The 22,561-nt window shown below is 50.8% G+C and overlaps 3 protein-coding genes across 4 annotated transcripts in view; 1 reads left to right on the top strand and 2 right to left on the bottom strand.

Annotated features, from left to right (window-relative positions):
• The first annotated feature begins 481 nt into the window (after positions 1-481).
• Positions 482-6,650, top strand: GCDH (glutaryl-CoA dehydrogenase). 2 transcript variants are annotated; one of them, XM_045774574.2, is made up of 12 exons: positions 482-570; positions 675-804; positions 895-930; positions 1,226-1,369; positions 1,513-1,575; positions 1,844-2,014; positions 2,721-2,850; positions 2,932-3,148; positions 3,651-3,754; positions 4,037-4,162; positions 4,481-4,641; positions 6,116-6,650. In XM_045774574.2, the coding sequence occupies exons 2-12, from the start codon at positions 714-716 to the stop codon at positions 6,187-6,189; spliced, it is 1,317 nt and encodes a 438-aa protein (XP_045630530.2). In that variant the 5' UTR covers positions 482-570; positions 675-713; the 3' UTR covers positions 6,190-6,650. The 2 variants fall into 2 exon arrangements, with proteins under 2 accessions (XP_045630530.2, XP_045630531.1); XM_045774575.2 differs by lacking the exon at positions 895-930.
• A 145-nt stretch (positions 6,651-6,795) lies between these two features.
• SYCE2 (synaptonemal complex central element protein 2) lies at positions 6,796-18,622 on the bottom strand. Its single transcript, XM_045774533.2, has 3 exons — positions 18,496-18,622; positions 8,376-8,586; positions 6,796-7,293 (listed from the first exon to the last, which is right to left on the bottom strand). Exons 1-3 carry the CDS (start codon positions 18,603-18,605, stop codon positions 7,099-7,101), a joined length of 516 nt encoding a protein of 171 aa, XP_045630489.1. The 5' UTR covers positions 18,606-18,622; the 3' UTR covers positions 6,796-7,098.
• Positions 18,623-20,603: 1,981 nt separating this feature from the next.
• Positions 20,604-22,561, bottom strand: part of FARSA (phenylalanyl-tRNA synthetase subunit alpha) — a 9,203-nt gene continuing 7,245 nt past the window's right edge. The window contains exon 13 of the mRNA XM_045774587.2: positions 20,604-22,549. Coding sequence (XP_045630543.2) covers positions 22,411-22,549 — 139 coding nt within the window. The 3' untranslated portion in view covers positions 20,604-22,410. The remainder of the gene's footprint in view (positions 22,550-22,561) is intronic.

Genomic DNA, 22,561 nt, shown 5'->3' with positions numbered 1-22,561 from the left:
TCACACACGTAGGTGCAAGAAGCACAGCGCACGGAAATCAAGTCACACACACCGTCGCTCATGGCGACACGTGCTTCCTGGGACAGACTGGCACATAGGTTGGGCTGAGATCGCCCGCTGAAGCCCGCCTCTCCCCCTACTCCCCACAGCACCCATTAGAGGAGACATCAAGGTCTGCCCTCTTGGCTTCCAGGATTCATTTTTTCTTATGCCTCAGTTTCCTCTTTTAACTCCAGAATTCCTCCGCACACGGCCCCTGCAACCGACCAATCAAGAGTGGGCCGAGCCCCCTCCTAGGGCCAATCAGAACGGGAACACAGCGGCCAATTGGCTTGGCGCACTCACCTTCCGCCCCGTCCCTGTTCTGCTTCTTAAAGGCGCTAACATGCCTTGGCCTGGGCCCCCGCGGGCAAAGCTGCCGTAGCCCTTTTAAAAGGAGGAGCCATGGAGGAGCCGCGTCCTAGCACACACCAATGAGAAGCCCCATTCGGCATCCGCCCCTCCCACCCCCTCCGGAGGTCAAAAGATTTTGCCAGTCCTACAGCGGACTGTACGGTCGGGAGGCGCCAGGTAAGGGCCGACGAGAGGGGCGAGAGGGGCGAGTGGGGCGAGTGGCGCCAGGGGCCGGGCCTGCTGGTGGGAGCCACTCGGCTCTGACGCCTCTGCTGCTCCAGGTTGGCCGTGGTTGCTCCTCTTGACGGCCTGCTGCCCAAATGGCCCTGAGAAGGGTCTCCGAGCGGCTGCTGAGCCGTGGACCAGGCCTGAACTTCCTACGAGGGTGGGGCTCGGCGGCGGCGCAGACTGGTCAGTGCCGGGTCGGGGGCAGGGTCGGGAGGGTGGAACTGGAGGCTTGGGGGACTTTTCCGGAGTGACTTTTCCGTCCTGTGTTTGCAGAAAAGGGAGGGAAGACACAGAACCAAGCGACTAAGTGTAAGGACCCCTCCTTGAGCCAGGCGTCTGCGGCCCTTGTCCAATTGTCTGCCCAGGGTGGGCTCTGTTCCAGAATCCGAGGGCTGCCCTGGAGGAAAGGCAGGGCGTGGCCAGGGCCAGAGGCAGTGAGTTTCCCGGAGAAATGCTGTCTTGCCAGTGCTCTTTACTGCCCCAATCCACCAGGAACCAGTTGGGAGTGGAGGAGTGGGGCTGAGGATTGCAGAAGAGGAGGTTGCGGTGGTCGGGTGGCCTGGGACGAGTCAAGCCCCCACCCACTCTCTGCTCCCTGTCCCAGCCTCGCGTCCTGATTTTGACTGGAGGGACCCGCTGGTGCTGGAGGAGCAGCTGACAGCGGATGAGATCCTCATCAGGAACACCTTCCACACCTATTGCCAGGAGCGCCTCATGCCCCGAATCGTGCTGGCCAATCGCAATGAAGGTGCTCAGGCGGGCGGGTGGGCACCCTCCACTATGCACACCTGCTCTGCCTGCTTTAGCTGGATCCCTGGCCCCCTCTGTCCCTGGGATGGGGACTCCAGTGGGCTAGGGCTGGGCCTGAGTTTGGGCATCCGTCTTTTGCAGTTTTTCACCGGGAGATCATCTCAGAGATGGGGGAACTTGGTGTGCTGGGCCCCACCATCAAAGGTAGGGACAGATTCATCTCCACACTCTGCAGCCCCCACTGTGTCCTGGAAAGTCCCTTCTTATCCCTGAGCCTGAGTTTCCCAGTCTGTAAATTGAGGCTGTTATCCCTCTATCTGAGGATGTGAGGGAAAATGAATAAACCTTCAAACTAGGGCCAGCTTGGTGCCCCTCCTTGGGTGCCCCTATGTAGCTCTGTCTCTTGGGCCCCAGGAATCCCAGCTGGGCAGGACTTTGGTCCCATTGCCCTATCTTCCCTCCCCCCAACCAGGGTATGGCTGTGCTGGAGTCTCATCTGTGGCCTATGGGCTCCTAGCCCGAGAGCTGGAGCGGGTGGATAGTGGCTACAGGTCAGCAATGAGTGTCCAGTCTTCCCTTGTCATGCACCCTATCTACGCCTATGGCAGCAAGGAGCAGCAGCAGAAGTACCTGCCCCGGCTGGGTGAGCAGTTGCCTGCGGAGCCTATGGAAGGAAGACCGTCTCAGTGGTCTGGAACTTAGGAATGGGACTGTCCCCAGAGCCTGCCTTCTGTCCCTACCTCAGGGATGGCCCCAGTGGCCACCCAGATCCCCTGCCAGACCGTGGGCCTCACCCGTACATCTGATTCTGACTGTCCCCTCCTAGGTCTCTCTTGACTCTGCCCACTTCATACCTTCATCTCCCTCCTGATTTTCTGTGTTCCTCCATCCCAGCCCAGAGTTTAAAGTCTTAATTTCCTGACTGGGTCCACAAGGCCCCTCATGAGGAGGCAGGCCTCTGCTGACCGTCCCACCTCATCTCTGGCCATTCTCTCAACTGCTCCTCCTCAGCCAGACTCAGCTACTTGGAATTCTCCAAATGTACCACTGTGCTTTGCACGTCTGTACCCCCGCTTGGGACCACTCTTCTCCACGCTTCCTCCTCCTGCTTAACTCCTTTGCACTGCCTTCAAGACAGATTATCTCTTTCCTGACTCCTGTGGGGCCACTCCCCGTCATGGCATTGTTACTGGGGCCTGGGGAGGGGGGCTGTCCCCACACCACCTGAGAGTGCCATGGGGGCAGAGTTGGGTCTGCCTTTGGCCTGGCTTGATGGGAAGGCTGACAGTTTTCATTTGAGGAGTTGAGTGGGGGACAGGCAGACTTGTGAACGTGTCTTGTGCCTGCAGCCAAGGGGGAGCTCCTGGGCTGCTTTGGGCTCACAGAGCCCAACCATGGGAGTGACCCTGGCAGCATGGAGACCAGAGCCCGCCACAACCCATCCAACAGGAGCTATACCCTCAATGGGACCAAGACCTGGTAAGGGGCCTGAGTGGCTCAGATAGGTGGGCAGGGGCAGGAGGGAGGTGACCAGACCCTCACTGCCTGTCCCTCCCCCAGGATCACCAATTCACCTGTGGCCGACCTGTTTGTAGTATGGGCTCGGTGTGAAGACAGCTGCATTCGGGGCTTCCTGCTGGAGAAGGGGATGCGGGGCCTCTCAGCCCCCAAGATTGAGGGCAAGTTCTCCCTGCGGGCCTCGTCCACAGGCATGATCGTCATGGACAGCGTGGAGGTGCCGGAGGAGAACGTGCTGCCTGATGTATCTGGTCTGGCGGTGAGCAGTGGCCACCTTGGGAACTGGTATCAAGTCACATGCTGGTTCATCTTCCTTGGGCAGGCCCCATGTTGGGGACCCAGCTGGGGACCAGACACAGTCCCTGTGCTTGTGGAGCCCACATACGAGTGATTCTGAGAGCTTCTGCCTGGCTCACTGATGTTTGGAAATTGCCCCTTTGGGGTGACCATTTTGCTTATACTGGCTCTGCCGAGGACACATACGGGCCTGAACCGGTTTAATCCTTTGATACATGTGCATCTTTTCTGTCTCCTTACGTCATCCCCCAGATCTGAGCATCCAGCCCAGGTCCTGGGCCGGGTAGAACTGTGTGTGCATGAGCTTTGGTGCCAGGACCGTGTGTGATTGAAATGGCTGCCCTGAATCCTTCTGTTTATAGTGACTGCACGTCTGGGGAGGGGGCTCCCCCCTATGTAAGTTAGTTCTGCACGGGGCCTCTCAGCTCCTGGGTGGGGCTGAGGCCTCTCTCTCAACCCTACAGGGGCCCTTCGGCTGCCTGAACAATGCCCGGTTTGGCATCGCCTGGGGTGTGCTCGGAGCCGCTGAATTCTGTTTGCACACGGCCCGGCAGTACACCCTGGATAGGTGCGTGGGGCTGCTGTGAGATCTGGGGGCGTGGGGGGGGCACGGGCTCCATCCTCTACCCTACCAGTGATACCTCATCCCCTGCCTGCCAAACTTAAATCCCCCACTCGGTGAAATGACCTGGGAAGTCCTGAGCAGTGAGGGGCTGACTGCTCAGTGACATTGGTGACACTGAGCGGTGACAGGGCCAGGGTGAACTCAGTGAGGGCCGAGGCAGCCTGGGAAGGCTTCCTGGAGTGGGGAGTGAACATGTCCACACTTACCCTGAACTTGCTCGCTTAGGATCCAGTTTGGCGCCCCATTGGCCAGGAACCAGCTGATTCAGAAGAAGCTGGCAGACATGCTCACTGAGATCACACTGGGCCTTCACGCCTGCCTGCAGCTTGGCCGCTTGAAGGATCAAGACAAGTAGGGGCTGTGTGTTGGGGCAGCAGGGGGTAGGCAGCAAGGAGGGGGGGAACCCTGTGCACCTCTTGGACGTGGTGGTGGCTGGCCCCGGGGAGAAAGGTCTTTTGTGCCTGGTGGCCCCTGGGGGCCTGTCCCTTCTTTTCCTCTTGACCTTGATGAGACAGGACTGCCTGCTTATCCCTCACTGGGAGCTCAGTGTCTGCTGCTGTGACTATAACTTGGGGAGTCTTCTCCCCTGGCTGGATTTGCCCAGGGCTTAGGGATGCCTGGGGTCAGTTCTTTGTGATCCCATACTTGTGACGTCTGTGCCACTCATAGGGCCACTCCGGAAATGGTCTCCCTGCTGAAGAGGAATAACTGTGGGAAGGCCCTGGATATCGCCCGCCAGGCCCGAGACATACTGGGGGGGAATGGGATTTCTGATGAGTACCATGTGATCCGGCATGCCATGAACCTGGAGGCTGTGAATACCTATGAAGGTAGGGGCTGGGTCTCGGGGTGGGGAAGAGTGTCACAGTCTAGAGAAGGGTGGAGACAGCAGGCCTGAGTCCTGCTCCCAGCTGTCATCACTAGCAGTGTGACCTGGGACAAGTCCCACCCGTGTTCTTCGTCTGGAGTGGCTCACACAGGGACTGTGGAAGTGAAATGCTCTCAGCCCTTTCCCCCATGGTGCTCAGGAGGGGGGGTGCTCCCCAGATTGCTTTATAACATCCTCGGGCGTCCCCAGAGTGGGGCACAATGCCTAGTGAGCTGGTGGATGCCAGGGAGCAAAAGTGCAGCTACACACAGGAATTACCACGCCATTTTATGTTAAGAGGAAAAAGATAAATCATTGTCAGGCTGTGCTGTCTGCACCTGGTGACTGCTTGTAACTTGCATGGGGCCCAGCACCCCTTTCCTCGCGGGAAGACAGACATGGAAAGATCGTTAAAAATTAAAAACAAACAAAAAGTACAGTCTCATGTGAGCCAGGCAGAAATAGGAAGTGATGTAAAGGGGTACAAGTGCTCATCTTGGGGAGAATGTGGGACCACGTTAGGCCTGAAGGGAAGTGTAGCTCCCTGGGCAGAGACAGTGAAATAGCTTCTGTGCGCTGTTCTGGATGGGACATTCCAGAAACAGCAAGAGGGAGGGTTGGAGTTAGGGGGATCCTACCGGTGTGGGAATGTTCCTGAGGCCAAGCAGAGGGAGGCCTTCAGGGAGTTTCATGCAGGAGAGGGATGGGGTCAGATTTGCACTTTGGGTAGTAAATATAATCATTTCACTCCATAAAAGGGAGGCAGTAATCTCTTCCACGCTGTGAAGTTGAGGAAGAGCAAAGGAGAGCACTGAGGGCTGTAAAATGTAACCCAGACCTGAGAGCATGGGATATGGGATGTGGGGTGGCGGCTTTAGGATGGGGGAGATCAGCTGGGACAAGCAATTTATCTGATGTTTGCTTTCCCATCGCTTCTGTAGGTAAGAAAGGGCCTGACATATCTCCACAGAGCTCATCAGCTTTCTCAGCCTCTGTGGGAAAGAAGCATGAATGGGTTGAAAAATCAAACGTTTAACCAACTGTGCAGGGTTGGGTGGGGTGCATCTGCCAAGTGTGGGGAGCACTAGAGCCGGGCCCGTGGCCAGGGCTGGACTTGAAGTTTTGGGTCTAGCACAAGGACTCTAGGGGTTTTTTTTGTTTGTTCTCTGTTTTTTTTTTTTTTTTTTGCCAGGATGCATTACAGAACTGTGAAAAACAATTTTCTTGGCATGGCCCAAATGGTGGCCTCTGAGCCTTCTCTTGGTGGCTTTCACTAAGAGGGGACTCTCCCGGTAGCTCTCAGCATTCGCCATCTCTGTAGGCCTGTTCTTCTTCCGAAGTAGTAGCCTAGGGGGAGGAGGGACATGAAGACTGACTTTAAAGGGAAGTCGTGAGCTGTTCAGACTCCAAACTGACTCTGTATTTATCTTGTCCAGGCACTCATGACATTCATGCTCTGATCCTTGGAAGGGCAATCACAGGGATCCAGGCGTTCACGGCCAGCAAGTGAACATACTTCACCCGGGAGCCCAGATGGTCTCAAGTTCCTTCCCAGGGAAATGCTGTGCTCTGAGCTTACTCAGGGAGGTGGCAGATGGAGCCAATTTTTATAGTGGGAAGTGAGAGACACTGATTCTTAATTATCAAAATTTTCCCTTTGAAGTCATTCAAATGTGTTCCTTAAAAAGAAGATGGGACTCTCTGTACCAAGTTTCTCAACCCACTTTTAACCATGGACGGGAATGGATTCCACTTATCTTGGAACAGAAGCTTCTCTTGACAGGGGAGCAGGCAGAGGGAAGGAGAGTGACATGGAAGCAACCTCTGGTGTCTGACTGAGCAAATCCCCCACACACCAAAAGTTCACTGTGTGCCCTCTGACCCTCCCATCTTGAGGGTAAGTGCCTTATGCTGGATGTTGATGGAGAATGAGAGCGAAAGAGAGAATAAAGTCTGCATGTCTAACCCCTCGCTGGGTGTTGGGCCACGTTTAATTGTAACCACCCAAGAAGTCATTTCAGCCACAGGAAAATGTGGGGACTGTGAGGTGATTCGGTGTGGCGGGGATTTCCCCCTCAAGTGGTCTGGCCTGTGTCAGAGTCTTGGGCTCTGCTGTAATAACCCTTTTTGGACTGACCAGGGCTCAAGGCTGTAGACAGAGGGACCTCTGTCCTTTCTGTCACCACAGAGCTGAGCACACAGTGGTGGGAAATAACAACCGTCTAGCTTCTCAGCTCAGATACACCACCTCAGAGGGAGCCTGGGGCCACAGGTGAGATGGCAAGAGCATCAAGGGGTTTGCAGTGATAGTGGCCCCTGTGGGGTTTAGGGCTGGGCACGGTGCTGACATCCTTGGTTTGTGTTGACATTTACTTTCATCTTAGCCTTCCTCAGGTGGCGCCCACATGCGTGCGTTTAGTCATACCTCAGGCTGGATGCACAGGTCTTTGTACACTGTCTCCACGGTGTGGCACACTTGCTTGAGCTCTGTTTCCAAATGGCTGATCTTCGCCATTTTCTGGGTGAACTCTTGGAGTTTGTCCTGAATGATCTTGTTATGATGATTATAAATCTGATACATCCTCTCCTCTAGCTTCTCTGTTAGGTCTGAAACCTTTTAGAGAATAAAGCATGTTTTTAGGAAATCAAACAAGAGGCCTCACAAGACATTTGTTTTAAGTGGCTCACGAAGATTTCTGCAATTTATCTTATAAAATGGTAAAAACAATTCCAATGACTGAAAGTGAAATTGCCTATATACTGAATTTTTTTTAAAAGGAAGATGCAAAATTATGTATATAGACAGGTTAGGAAGAAAATCTGCAGTGGAAACTGGAAGAAAATATGTGACAAAATAGCCTCTGGGTAGTGAGATCATAGGCACTTAGCACCGTGCCTATTTTTTCTGCTGTTATACTCTCTCTACTTTCTGCGTTTTCTCTGATGTACCAGGGTGTGTACTGGTGGGGATGGGAGGAGGAAGAAAGGAAAAAAGTCAGCCTGTCATTGAGAGATGCATGACATGTGTCCCATATGTGACCAACAAGCTGTTCCACTCAAACAATTCATTATGCATTCTGAAGAAGCATCCGGGACAATCATTAATGTCGGACCTGAACATAAGATCAGGTTTTGTTAGACACCTAAGGCCCAGCCATGTCAAGGGAACCCTACCCTCCCATCACAAACCATTCCACTTTCTTTGTTTTTTTTTAAAGGTTTTTGTTTTTAAGTAATCTCTACACCGCCATGTGAGGCTTGAACTTACAACACTGAGATCAAGAGTTGCCTGCTGTACTGGCTGAGCCAGCCAGGCACCCCAGAAACCATTCAACTTCTGGAGGATAAAGGGGTGTGACAATGCAGGCTTTGCCTCAGCCCCTACTCCCATGGCCATTAGCCCTGGCATGAATAAGAGGGTGGGCTGCGGGTGCAGGTGGACCTTTGTTCCTCATCCTGGCTCTTTAATTTGGACAAATTATTTCCAACCTTACTTTACCATCTATAAAACAGGTCTATTCTCTTGGCAGGACTGTTGTAAGGGGGAAATGAGGTACTATTTGCAGCTTGCTTAGCATCAGGCCTAGAACCTAAAAGACATTCAGCAGCAGCTCATTCCCTCCCCTTCCACCCTTTACAGAAGGACTCCTTCCCCTTGCCCACTGGGGCTCTGCAGTGTGTGGGAGAATCTGTCACCTTGATCTTGAGGCTGTCCCTGAAGTTGGTCATGAGTGCGTGGTCCTTCTGTCTGCTCTCATTGATGTTTTCAATCAGCTCCTGGGCTCTCTTCTTCAGGATGTCGATGCTTGAGTCCAGAGAGGAAAAGTAGGATCCTGACTTCCCTTCTAGCATCATCAGCTGGCGGTTGGCACTGGAGGTGGCGATAGAGGGGCTAGAAACCTGACTTCTGAAAGTACAGGAAACTGAGGTCAACACCAAACTCTCCCAAGAGTGCTGATCTGAATTAGCTCCATGGTGGGAGGGGAACCAGTGTTGTGTGTCTCCTATGGGTGACACTTGTTTATTTCATTCACACACTGCCCTGAGGAGGCAGGGACAGCATCTCCATTTTATAACTGAGGAAACAGACCCAGAGGTGCAAACAAAACCCACCTAAAGTTCCAGAACAGTGGGATCTGCTGAACTCCAAAGCCCATTATTATTTTATTACACCAACTTACTGCTTTGAAATGAGTGTCAGTAATACTATTCATAGTATATCAACAACTATAGATTGGGGCAAAGACTGTAAACATCTAGAAGGATTCCGCGTATAGATTGCTTTGTCAAGACCTATGACTTTTCACTTTGGTTTGAAAACACAGAAATGGAGGGGTGCCTGTTTGGCTCAGTTGGTAGAACATGCGACTCTTGATCTTGGGGTCTTGAGTTCAAGCCCCATGTTAGGTGTAGAGCCTACTTTAAATAAATAAAATATTTAAAAACAAAGAAGTGAAAATTGTAATGCATTATGAATGAAGTTTATGCAAAAAAATGTTGCAATCTGATTAGCAGACTCCTTGGTGTTTCAAATTAAGATAAAATGTTTAAGATACATTTCCTTCCTTCCTTCTTCTTCTTTTGTTTTGTTTTGTTTTTTTGTTCTGTATCTCTGCTTTATCTCATCTGTAAGCACTTGCCATCTATCAGGCACCGTGCTAAGCTGCACACCTTGTCTTGCTGCATCCGCTTGACCATGCTTTGGGGTTGGTCCACTCATCATCTTTACCTACCTCGTAGCTGAGGACGCAGAATTGGTATGTCACTCTCCCAGGGTCAGTGTGTGGTAGAGCTGGGTGTGGCACCCAGCTGGCCTGATTCCACAGCCCATGTCCTGCTGCCCCTGGGTCCTCAGTTTCTTTGCCGTCTGAGGTCCTTCCAGCTCTTAATGGCTGAGACTCAGAGGTACCAACAGAGCAGTTCCTGAATACAACAGTTCACAAGCAGCCATAAAGTTGGCCAAGACCACAAGCCAGGCACCGATTACTTAGAAAATTACATCTTGATTTTTGGATGCTTTCTCCATAAAACTATTTTTCTTGGTGGTTTCCTGACTGCCTAAGCTCTTCCTTTTGGCTCAGGATACAAACACAGTAAAATCCCTGAGCACAAGAGCCTGGGTAGCCAGAGCTCTTGCCTGCATGAAAGTTCTCAGGCCCAAGATTTCAGCTGTGCCCTGGTCCTTGAACACTCCTTGCCAGATCGCTTCTTGCCTCTGTGGCTTTGTGCTTGCTCTCTGACTTGTGAGACCTAGCCCACACCAGTGCCTCCTTTGAGAAGCTGTCCATGACCCTGTGCCTGTCTCCATCACTACATATGCTTGTCACAGCTTACATCCCTGTCTCCCCAGAAGGCTGTGTCCTGTTTATCTTCGAATTCCCAGCACTCACCACATAGTAAATCTTCCATTGTTTGTTGAATGAATGAAGGACGCCTTCCATCTGATCTATTCCGCCCTCCTCTGGCCTCATACAAAGCATGCAAGTTCATCAGCCTCCAAGGCAAGACACATGTATGTGGTCAGTGCATTTATCAAGATGGGAAAGTGTGTCTCTGAGGCAGATAATCCATAGCAAAGACTTACATCAGCTAGAAAACAATAGATGAACTAAAGCCTTTCTGAGCATTCTTGTAAAAAGACATTGTACTGCAGGACAGAGGTTCACTAAGGAGATTATGGCTCCTTAGCCTGCGATTACTCCTTTCCTACAGGGAAGTGAGGCAGAAGGAGATTAATTCAGACCTGGGACACACATTTTATTTTTAAGTAATCTCTACACCTGACGTGGGGCTCGAACTCACCACCCCAAGACCAAGAGTCCCATGCTCTACTGACTGAGCCAGACCTCACCCCCCACCCCATACACTGACAGTTTAACATTCAGACTTTTATACCATTTGGATGCATGGGAAAATAAAACAAAGTGGATGGTTCTTAAAAAGACAGCCATGCTTTGCATGATGATAATGGAATTGTGGACATGGGTTTCAAGAAAACCCGGTGTTTGACTTCCTTGAGACCTCAAGCACTGACTGCCCTCCCGTTCAGCCTAAACTAGGGGCTCTTTTTTTTTTTTTTAAGATTTTATTTATTTATTTGACAGAGAGAGACAGCCAGTGAGAGAGGGAACACAAGCAGGGGGAGTGGAAGAGGAAGAAGCAGGCTCCCAGCGGAGGAGCCTGACATGGGGCTTGATCCCAGAACGCCAGGATCACACCCTCAGCCGAAGGCAGACGCTTAACGACTGAGCCACCCAGGCGCCCCCTAAACCAGGGGCTCTATCACTACAGTCTTCATCTGGGGGCATCAGCCCCTCTTCCCTTCACCCCTGTGTCAAACCCACACCAAAACCCCACCCTGGCTTTCTATAACCAAGTGTTGTATCTTTTCTCAAACGTAGAAACTTGAATGACACTGGAGGAAATAATGATCCTGTGAACAGGGTCACTGCAGAGTCTAGCTCTCTAGTCTCTGGGGGATCCTCAAGGTCACTAGGCATTCTGTCTGTGCTCTGGTCACCTCCCTCTGATTCCAAACCTACATAATTGTATTCCTGACCGCACACCTGCCCCCCCCACCCTGAGCAGATACAGAAACAGTGCAGGCCAATAACTCCTTCCACTGCCCCCACCATAAATGGATCCACAACCACCCTTCCTCTTTCTAAACTCCCCATTTGGCAGGCAGGAGAAGGGTTCCATGCCTCTGTGGGGCTTCCAATCCCATTCCCCTCACATCTCACCCTCTTCTTACACCTTTGACCTCTCCCTTGGGCTGGCCCATTCCAGGACGTGTTATCCCCAGTTTTAGTTTTAAAACAGCACACATACACACCCCTCCCCTCAAACACCAGGTATCCCTCAGCCAGTCACCTCCCTCTTTCCTCCCCTTCACAGCCATGTAGCTGTTCTAGAAAGAGCTGCCGGCACTTTCTGAGCACATTTTCTCACCTCTCACCCTCTTCTCAGCACACTGGTTCCCAGTTCTCAAATGAAGCGTCTCTCCTGCCAAGGTCCCCAGTTGCATCTGGGAGATATTTCAGACCATAATTCCCTTGACCTACTGGCTGCAGCTGGTGCTACTGACCACCCTTCCCTGCCATTCCCAACCCGTGGTGTCCCCAGTCTCTGTTGCTGGCCTCGCTCTCTTCTCTTCACACCATCGTTCACACCCTTGCTCTGAAGCTAGGACCCCCAAACCTCCTCCCTGCTGGCCTTTCCTGTTAACCCCCACCCACGACCTCACAATGTGCAACCTGTCATTCCCCAAAGGCACCTTTGTAGCCAGAATGCCCTGGGAGTCCTTTTGCCTATATCCTGCCTCTTCTAGAGTCTTCCCTGGCTGAGTTACGTGCACAGAGCACTTACAGTGTCAGTGCCTGCCCCTCAGCAGCACCGTGTAGTCTCTGGGAGGACTGGGCCATGTGTCACTCATTTTCATGTTCATAATACCTATGCCTCACGATAGGAGTAATAAAGGGGCGTGGAATAAGTGAATGAATGACTAGCAAGGGCTTTCATTACCACCCACCTTCCACAACACCCAGGTTCATCCTCTGCTCATACCTGTCTCCTGAGCTCCCAACAATGTATCTGACTACCACCAGGCCCTCTCCACTTGGCTGTCGCAGAGGCATCTCAAACTCCAAATTTGCATACCAACATCGCCTTCCTCCTTCCCCTTCTGTGAATGACACCAAAAGCCACCTGGTTCCCATGCCAGAAACTTAAGTCAGCCTAGAGTCCAGCTTCTGTCTTCCACATCCTGTCGGAAAATCCTCCCTTCCACCCCCTTAATGTCTCCCAAACCTATCATCTCCTCTCTACCTCATCATTTGCAACTCCACATCTATCATTTCTCACCCGGTCTCTAGGGACGTTCGAAACTGCAATCTGATGTCCTACCTGCCTGACAGCCTGAGAGCACCCACCTGCCATAGGAGCAAGTAAATTCCTCACACAGCACACAAGGCCTTCCATGGCCCTGGCTGCCACCTTCCCTTTCCACCCTCCACTCCCAGCAATTTGGAACCTTCCACAACTTCACCAAACCCATCAGCCTTTGCCTGAAATGACTTTCCCTTCCTGCAACTTCATCATTCAGAGTTTCTGCTAGTGCACCCCCACAGCACCTCAGCTTACTAATCACAACACTGCCACGGTTTACATACATTGGTTCCTTCCAGGACACCATGCATGCTCAGGATGGGGACGGCAATCTATGCATCCCAAAGGCAGCACGAATATTCACTGAATACCTAAAGGCATGAACTTCTTCCAGAGCCATGTGTAACATTCCCACCCACAAACCTCCTTGTACCCACAGTTGCCTTGTCCCAACAGTGTAAGGATCTGAAATTAAAACCAATGATAAAAACAGGTGCTTCTTTTTTATGCAATTGCTCACAACCTGCTTGCGTTGCTAACAGTTCAAAGTCCTTTCTCGCTCCAGGGATGAGGCTGGAATGGTTTTCATGGCAGCTATGCAAATGGTGAAAAATCACTTGAATTCATCTCATTCAAATTTTGTTGTGGGACAAAGGCCTGCATCAGATGTCTGCAGAGAGCTTCTTGATTTTTTCCAACCTCTCCTTTGGGAATTTCTTTCTTTCCATTTCATTTTTCTTAATACTCAGCAGCTGCATATTCATCAGGATGCTAATGAATCATAGGCTTCCCTGGGCCTGCATTCACCAATTAACTTTAATAAACAAAATGCACGATGTCCTCTTCACTGGTTCCCCCCATTCCCAGGCCTGCTTCTGTTGCCCAACCCTGGATGGAGGCCAGCGAATGGAAGTAGGCCCAACAAAGCAGGCTCGAGTGTGCATGGCCCCACGGAGGGGTTGGCCAGGGGGGATTTGGGGTGGGGGCTGTGAACACTTAACCACACTCATCTGTTGTGGTCTGTCCTTCTAAGGAGTCCCTAATTCGGCTGCGAGGATTAGGACATAGTTTTCTTCTAGCAGGGTCCATGCTGGCAGGGGGCCCGGGAACGGTGAGGAAATGGGTCTAAGTGAAGAGACCATCTGTTCGCTCCAGGTAAAGCTGTGATTGGCAGGCGTATGAGCCAGAGCTGCCCGCTGGTGGGGCCCTCCCTCCGTGGCCTCTAACAGATATACAAGTAAACAATCTGCCAGCCACTTATGACCACCGCAGGCGGCAGTCCCAGGAGGGGAGACAAGCTAATCAAACATTCAAGGAGGAACACAACAGAATCTCTGGTGCTTGGGCGAAATGAGGTTTTGCTGAAGTACAGCCAGGAAGGGGGAAGGTCTGAATCAAAGCTACTGAGCCCGCTCCTCACCCTCTGCTTTTCTTTCCCAAAATGTGTTCACATTTTAATCATGTCGCTGAGTGTCTGCTGCTGGACCTATTAATTGGCCCTTGCGCTGGTTCTAATCCATCTGTTTTTTCGGCCCAAATATTTAGTGGAACTACTTGAAGAGTCTTTGATATGCAATTGTCTATGTCTCTTTGCCATTTAGATAGATCCAGGTCTAAACACCCTATTTGCAGGAGGAGGTTATCAAACAAACAACTGCAGTCTTTTCTCTGGTCTCCAATTGGTAATACGCAGCTAGAAACCACTCCACCTTGTAACCTGCTTTAGAACTGAGGAATCTGGAGATAAGGGGAAGCTGGCTTTATACCTAGAGTCCTCAAGGCCCTGTCCTGAGCCTGGCCTTGTCTCACTCCTTCCCCAGGTGAGCTCATTCACCCTGCAGCTGCCACTGCAGCAGTGACTCCCACGGTGCCATCTCCAGCCCCTTGTCCCACCCTGAGTTCCAGGTCAGCAAGTCCAACTGTATGCTGGATGTGTTCATGCTCATGTCCCCAGTCACCTCAAGCTCAATAAGGGCAAGATGGAACTCATGTTCTTGCCTCTGCCACGGAAACCATTACCTGCTGGAAACCAGGCCAAAGTGGGGAGAACGTGGTGTGCTAGTAAATATTTAGCAAGTGGCTCTCCGTGGGGGAGAAAAAAGGTGATTTGTAGTGTTTGCCAATTTCCATGGTGCAGACTCCCACTATAGCCAATTTCAAGCTACCAACATAAAATGGCTAAATGCTATATTGGGAAGAGATGTGTAGAAATGGCTCTTGTGAGCTGGGAGGAGCCGGCTCCAGCGCAACACAGCAGGGGTATCCGTGCTGCCAATCACAATGCCTGACACACTGGCCTTTTCACTATTTGATAGCACACTAGCCGGGAGAGATCCTCGGCTCATCCCCTTCCTCATGCCTCACTAAATGATGCCCCACCCCCGTAAGAGTTTCTCTCCATCTGCCCCACTAGACCCTACCCACACAGGAGCCTCCCACCTGATCTCCCCATGTCCACTCATCCCCCTCCCACCCGTTCTCCACAAAGAAGCCAGTGTCTTTTAAAAACAGGAACCAGAACATGGCACATCTCTGACACAGTGATTCCTCTCCTAGGTATCTACCCAAGAGAAATGAAAATGTACGTCCACACCAAAATTCGTACATGGATATTCACAGCAGCATTACTCACAAGAACCAAAAAGCAGAAACAACTCAAATGTCCATCAGCCAATGAATGGACAAGTAAAACATAGTGAGTCCATAATATAGAATATCATCCAGCCATATAGAGAAATGGAGTTCTGACATATGTTACAACGTGGATAAACCCTGAAGACATTATGCTTAGTAAAAGAAACCAGTCACAAAGGACCACATAAGTGTATGATTCTGCTTATATGAAATGTGCAGCAGAAGCAAATCCATAGAGACAGAAAGTAGTGGTTACCAGGGGCTGGGGAAGATGCAGAAACTGGGGGATGATGGTTAGGAGTGCAAGGTTTCTTTTTGGGGCAATGAAAATGTTATAAAGTTGACTATGGTAATGCCTGCACAGCTCTGTGAATGTACTAAGAACAGCTGAACTGTACGTTTTAGGTTGGTGAATTGTATAGTACGTGAATTATATCTCAAGCTATTACCAAAAGAGTCCGTAGCTGACAAAAGGCCCTGTGACCTGGCCTCTGCCAAGCCGTCTAGTGCTCCTCTTGCACTCACAACCATACCCAGCCACACCAGCCTGCCTTCAGCTCCCTGAGCCACAGGGCCTTTGCATAAACTCTTCTAAGCCCCTCCCCCCACCCCCATGGCCACTCAACACCCATTTTCCCTTACCGTTTGATTCAGCATTGCTTCTTCAAGGGCGCTGTCTCTGGCTCCCCATTCGGGGCTGGCTGCCCCCAGGGGAAACGTTTTCCCAGCACCCCAATCTCTTCTGTGTCAGTACTTGTTCAGTATCTGCCTCTCAGTCAGATGGAAGCACCGGGATGGTATAAGTGCATCTGTCTGGTGGACTCAGGGTATCCCCCTGCTGCCAATCACAATGCTGATATGCTGACCTTATGACTGTTTTGTGAGAACACCAAGCTTATACATACCTCAGAGACTTCTACTCTGCCTGGCATATCTGGACCCCCTGAGGCCTCCTGGCTGCTCCTTGTCACGTAACCTCCTTAGAGCTCTTCTCTAGCTACTCTAAACTCCCTATCACTCTAGTTGCTCCTTACTCTGTTTTGTTTCTTCACAGCACTTGCCACCAGTTGAAATCACATTATCTTATTGTTATTATGATTGTCTATTTCTCTTTTTTAAAGAAAATCATCTTGGCAATAGACCCAGAATAGCCAACACAATGTTGAAGTAGAAGAACAAAGTTGGAGGACTGATGCTCCTTGATCTCAAGACTTACTATAAAGCTGCAGTGATCCAGATAGTGTGGTACTGGTATAGGAACAGACAATAGATCAATGGAACAGAATAGGGAGCTCAGAAATAGACCCACGCATATATAGTCAACCGATCTTTGACATAAGAGCAAAGAAAATTCAATGGAGAAAGGAGTCTTTTCAACAAATGGTGCTGAAATAACTGGACAGCAGCGGGCAAAAAAATGAGACACAGACCTCATACTTTCACACAAACTAACTCAAAATGTAGCACAGACCTAAATGTCAAACACAAAGATATCAAACTCCTGGAAGATATCATAGGAAAAAATCTAGAGGACCGTCTTAGATATAATAGCAACAGAAAAATCGGTAAGTTGGACTTTATTAAAATTAAAAACTTCTGCTCTGCAAAAGACACTGTTAACAGAATGAAAATAAACCACAAACTGGGAGGAAATCTTTGTGAAACACATGCCTGATAAAGGACAAGTACCTAAAATATACAAAGAACGCTTAGAAACAATAAGGATACAAACAACCTGATTAAAGAAGGTGCAAAAAATCTGGACACCTCCCCAAAAAAGACATACGGATGATAAATAAGCATATGAAAAGATGTGTAACTTCATATCACGTCAGGAAACTGCAAATTAACACAACGAGATACTACTACACACTTATTAAAATGGTTAAAATCCAAAACACTGACAACATCAAGTGCTGATGAGGATGTGAAGCCACAGGAACTCTCCTTCAGTGATGACAGGAATGTAAAGTGGCACAACCACTTTGGAAGACAGTTTGGCAGTTTCTTACGAAACTAAATATATTCTTATCATATGATCAAACCATGGTGCTCCTTGGTATTTACCCAAAGGAACTGAAAACTTAAGTCCACACAAAGACCTGCACATGTTTACAGCAGCTTTATTCAGAATTGCCAAAACCCAGAAGCAACCAAGATGTCCTCCAGTAGATGAATGGATAAACAAACTGTGGGACATCCAGACAATGGAATAATATTCAGCACTAAAAAGAAATGAGCTATCAAGCCATGAAAAGATATAGAAGAACCTTAAGTGCGTACTGCTAAGTGACAGAAAGCTCCAAGAGATCAGAAGTTCTGATTTGTTCACTGCTGCATGCTCCGCATCAGTGTCTGGCCAAAGCAGACTCTCAAGAAATATTTGGTGAATAAATAAATCTGCAAGACAAAAACTTTGTCATCCTTGAGGCTGCTCTTTCAACTCCAACAACTAATCCATTAGCAATTTCTGTCAGTTCTACCTTCTTAAATATATCCAGAATCCAGCTTATCATCATCTCTACCATGGGCCAAGTTGGAGTCATCTTACACCTAGATGATTCCAATTGTCTCCTCACTGGTTCCCAGCTTCGATTCCTGCCCTCGACAATCTATTCTCTACATGGAAGCCAGAGGGAGGCTTTTAATACCTTAGTCCAGAGGACTTCAAACTTCTATAAAGGGCCAGATAGCAAATCTTTTCAGCTTTGTAGGTTCTGTAGTCTCAGCTGCAAACACTTGACTCTGCAGAAGCAGCCATAGACAAGTGTGGCTACATTCCAATAAAACTTTATTAACAACAGTCCTTGCCATGTTGCTCTATTCCAGACCTTTCCATGGGTAATTAACACCCAATGTCCCATTACCTGTCTGACTGTATCTCTTACTGTCACCCTCTTTGGCTCTTCCGCACAGTCCTCCTCCCAGACTTTGCAGGTGCTGTTCCTCTGTCTAGAGCATAGTTCCGGCTACCCTCATGGTTCACTTGTCACCTCCTCCACGAAGGCATCCCTAACCCTCTGATCTAAACTGGCACTCTCTCCCTATTCCAACCCCCTCCCCCCCCCAGCATTAGCATCTCCTGACTACTATATATGCCCAAGTTCACAGTCTGTCTCCTCCTCTAGAGTGTCAGCTCACTGCTGTGTCCCCCCATCTGTACATGGCAGATGCCCAACCAGTACGCGGAACAAATGCACCCAGAACAGACACTGGCAGAGTCTCGTGGAAGAACCGGGTGAACGAGAAGGACCCAAGGGTCTGTGTGGACCCGTCGCGCAGGGTGCTTCCTCACCTAGCTGACCCCCGACCAGCTTCATCTTCGCGGCTCTCCTCGCCCTGCTGCCGCTCCTTGCTCTCCCCCAGCAGCTGTGGCTCCTGGTCCTTGCATTCTACGTGGGGCATGTCCACCTGTGAGCACAGCCAGCGCTTGAGAGGCCAGAGGGGGAAAGGCGAGAAGGGGTCAGATCCCCTCCTACCGCCCCTTCGACCCCGGGCACCTCCGTGTGCCGCTGCGTTAGGCTGGGGACCCCCAGGAGAGGCGTGTGGGGCGGGGACCGGCACCACGAGGAGGGGGACGTGTGGTGGGAGGGGCCTGCGCCTGGAGCGCCGGCGTACAGAGGCGGGGAGGCCTGGACGGGCTGGGGTGAGGGCAGGGGGCCAGGAGGGGCGCTGGGCTCCTAACTGGTGTGTGCGCCGGCTCGAGTCCTCCGAAGAAGGAGAAGAGGTAGGAGAAAAAGAAGATAAGAAAAGGGTGAGGCGCATGGATATCTGAGCCTTTCTCTACCCTGCTCCTGTCACGCGCCATGCGTGGAGTCTGTCCTTCTGGTGCGGGCTGTCGGTGTGTCGGTCACACAGTCCCGTCCGTCAGTCAGGGCCTGGTCAGTCAGTCAGGATATCGGGACCCGGCCAGGCGAGGGGTGGCCCCGATGGCAAGAGACAAGCGGACGGGTTCGGGCCCGCCAGGGAAGCCCAAGATCGCGGCCGTTCCCCGCCCGTCCGCCCGTCCGCCCGTCCACCCGCCGCCCGCCGCGCGAAGAAAAACAAGCGCCGCTTACTCCCTGTCGCTCCATCCTGTCTTTTCCCGCCTCCTCCTTCGACCCTTCTGCGCACGCGCTGGCCCCGCCCCCCGGTTAGCCCGGCTCCGGCGCACGTGCTGCATCACGTGCCCCTGGTTCCGCCTCTTTTTGAGAACGCGCGCGTCGCGGGTTAGAGCGGGCCGTTAACCGGCGGTTGTGCTGTCTCAGAGGCTGCGTGAGCAGCCGGCGTTGTCCGCGGTTGGGGGTGGTCTGTGTGCGTGTGTGTGCCTATGTGGGAGGACCCCGGGCCCTACATGGGTTGAGGGAATGGAGCAGTCTCTGCGTTAATTCTTAGATTTCAGTTCGTCTGCGCCGAGCCCCAAGAAGTCTTTGCAATAAAAAATCTTGACCGTTGCTGTTCTTGATCATGACCTTTAGTTTGTGCAGTATCACCTTGAATCAGTTACCTGTGCTCTCTAAAACTGGAAGCTCCTTAAAAGCATGGCGGGTCTGGCCTTTAGAGTTGGGCCCATATCCCTTACTACTAATAATGTCTTAATACCAACAATAATAATTGGCACCCGAGGAGCCACAGACTGGGAGAAAATATTGCTAAACATGTATCTGAGAACTTACTGCCAGAATTTACAAGGAACTCTTAACAATTCAATAATAAGACAACCCAACTTAAAAATGGGCAAGAGATTTGAATAGGCATGTGCAAAAGTCCTGAGGTGGGAGCAAACTCAGTGTGCTTGAGAAGCAGCCAGACCTGGGAGGAAGGGAGAACAGGGATTGGGGGAGGCTGTGGGTGAAAGATCAATGTTGGGCAGGGGCTGGGCTGGGGGCCAAGGCAAGGGGTTGGAGTTTTGCTCCAATTCACTGGTAAGGAGGCGGAGCTGCTCTCTGGGACACCTGTCAGTGTCCATGTGGGAGAGGCAGCAGGAATCCCGTGGAGGGCTCTGTCGCCCGTCACGCAATGACTAGGACACTGATGTTGATACCTACGTTTTGGAGAATGTGGTTTGAATCTGGTCTCTTACCAGCGAGAGGGGCTAGGGGTGGGGCATAAAACTGCCAATCATTCTCAAAATCCATTTTTGCCTGTAACTGAGACAATAAAATCTAAAACATCGGACTATTATTGTAAGGGTTGCAGAGATAAACTTCTGGAACACAGTAACAGTTTAATAAACAGCAGCTAACAGTATCTTGCGTCAAATCCACCAGGTAAACAAAATGTACATTCCTGCAGCACCAGATTTGAAGATTTAAGGATTATCTATCAGAAAAATCGCAAAAGATTCACTGGTAAGCACACGCGGTGGGGGTGCGGGCACGCACACGCACACACACTAAAAAGAAACAAAAACAATACACAATATGGAGGACGATTTTTTAATGGTGCAGGGTCTGTATAACTTCCGAAAATAAGCAAAATCAAACCTATCTTGTTAGAGAAACATGTAGCAAAAATTTAAAAACACATGAGAAAGAGAAACACCAAATTGAGGAGGGAGCAATTTCAGTAAGGTGCTGGCAAAAGGAACTAGGACAAGCCCATGGGGTCTTCAAACCATTAGTCACAGATCTAAAATGCGAAAGACCCAAATAAATATAGTCAATGTTTAGATTTGATCCAACTGGGGGCGGACTCCTAGGTGCTCATTGTGTTAGGTTTCATAGTGCACGCTATATACGCTTCACGTTCCCCACCCACCTTCACTTTTCCGTGGCTTTACCCCTCCCTCCATTTCTGTACCTTTCCCCCGTCAGCTCCCAAGGGCAGGGACCTGAGTCAGCTTTGCCCACGGCTGAGTCTTCAGCTCGGGACACTGAGGAGGTGCGCATTTGTTGCATGAGTGAGTATTTTTGTCTATGACTGAATTATTTGAAATAAAGGGAAAAAGAAAAAAAAAAACAACCTGACCGAATAGCCCTGGGGAGATTGGTGCCCACACACCCAGGGACCAGAGAAGCCCACAGCCTCAGCTGCCAACTCTGCTGGGTGTTAACAGTGGCCTCATGGTTCCAGAAAAACTGTTACGTTTCTACAAGCGCGCTGACCCTGAAGACGTGGGGTGAGCAACATGGAGACTGAGATTTGCTTTCAAATATTTCCACAGAAATAGAGATCCCACTCATTGTTCCACGTGGGTTCATGAAGCTCCAGCCTACTCACTTTCCTTCTCTGAGCTCCTGTGAAATTCTTAGGAGACCATTAAAAAAAAAAAGAGCAGCTTTTTAGGAGGAGGATGGAAGGATGAATGGGTGGAGTACAAAGGACTTTTAGGGCAGCAAAAATACTCTGTGATGCCTAACAATGGACACACATCATCACACGTTTGTCCAAAGCCAGAGAATGTACAACACAGAGCATGAACCACAACATAAACCATGAAGTGGGGGCAATTAAGATGTGTCTATGTAGTTCATTCATCGTAAGAAATGCACCCCTCTGGTGGGGACGTTGATGGTGGGGAGGTTGTACACATGTGGGGGCAAAAGGTATACGAGAAATTTCTGTACTTTTCACTCAATTTTGCTGGGAACCAGAAATTGCTCTTTCTAAAAAAGGGGAGGGTGGGGGGCAGCTTTAAAGAAAAGCTTAAAAAAAACTTTTTTTTTTTTAAAGCTGCCCCCCTCCCCCCCGCCAGCGCTGTCACCCTACCATGCCTGGCTCCCAGGGGGAATCATGGCACCTGCTTTGGTCTTCCCCTCCCATATGCCCCTTCCCCAGGGGTGGGGGCACTTCTGCTCACCTAGAGGAGAGCCTGGCACCACCAAGTGATAGGTAAATGCTTGACAGAGCTAGTCTTCCCCACGGGGATCTGGCTCAAGCAAGCCAGGAGCCCCCGAGGATCCAGGACCCCCCAACCCCCCACTCCTCCACCCAGGGCTCTAGCACTCCTCCATCCCTAAGGAAAGGCACCATATGAGGACAACTGCCCACTTTGTTAGCCAGCAGCTGGCCTGCAGGGCTCCCTAGGGCCCACCTTCATAGATCGAACCTGCTACCCACTCCCCTGCCCCTGGGACCTTGGGGCAGGTGGGGAAGAGGAGATACCAGGAGTGGGGTTGGGGGCAGGGCCTCACAGAGGCTTTGTAAATACAAGGGGGTCACTGGCAGGGATGCTAGGGGGCTGGAGAGCTGGGGCTCAGGGAAGGCAGGCTATCCAGGGTGGCCCATGTCACACGGCACCCTGTGTCCGTGGGGGCCCCGGTTCAGCGTCCAGGCGGCACAGGGGACTGTCATATACCATCTGCAGGTTCACCTTGTGGCCCACCAGCTCCCGGATGTTGTTGATGCCGTATTTGATCATTGTTGGGCTTGGGGTGGGG

This window comes from Ursus americanus, chromosome 14 (assembly GCF_024610735.1).
Source record: "Ursus americanus isolate L20-20 chromosome 14, mUrsAme1.1.p, whole genome shotgun sequence".
In the NCBI taxonomy this organism is placed as follows: Eukaryota; Metazoa; Chordata; class Mammalia; order Carnivora; family Ursidae; genus Ursus; species Ursus americanus.
Note: the sequence above shows the minus strand (reverse complement) of the source record. Positions and strands in the feature narration are given on the sequence as shown.

Excerpts from the sequence above, each read along its gene's own strand:
- GCDH (XM_045774574.2), top strand. The coding sequence starts at position 714 with ATGGCCCTGAGAAGGGTCTCCGAGCGGCTGCTGAGCCGTGGACCAGGC. Across the intron at positions 1,370-1,512 it reads GCTGGCCAATCGCAATGAAG|TTTTTCACCGGGAGATCATC; the intron begins GTGCTCAGGCGG and ends CGTCTTTTGCAG. Across the intron at positions 4,163-4,480 it reads CGCTTGAAGGATCAAGACAA|GGCCACTCCGGAAATGGTCT; the intron begins GTAGGGGCTGTG and ends TGCCACTCATAG.
- SYCE2 (XM_045774533.2), bottom strand. The coding sequence starts at position 18,605 with ATGCCCCACGTAGAATGCAAGGACCAGGAGCCACAGCTGCTGGGGGAG. Across the intron at positions 8,587-18,495 it reads GCTGGTCGGGGGTCAGCTAG|AAGTCAGGTTTCTAGCCCCT; the intron begins GTGAGGAAGCAC and ends CTGTACTTTCAG. Across the intron at positions 7,294-8,375 it reads GGGACAGCCTCAAGATCAAG|GTTTCAGACCTAACAGAGAA; the intron begins GTGACAGATTCT and ends ATTCTCTAAAAG.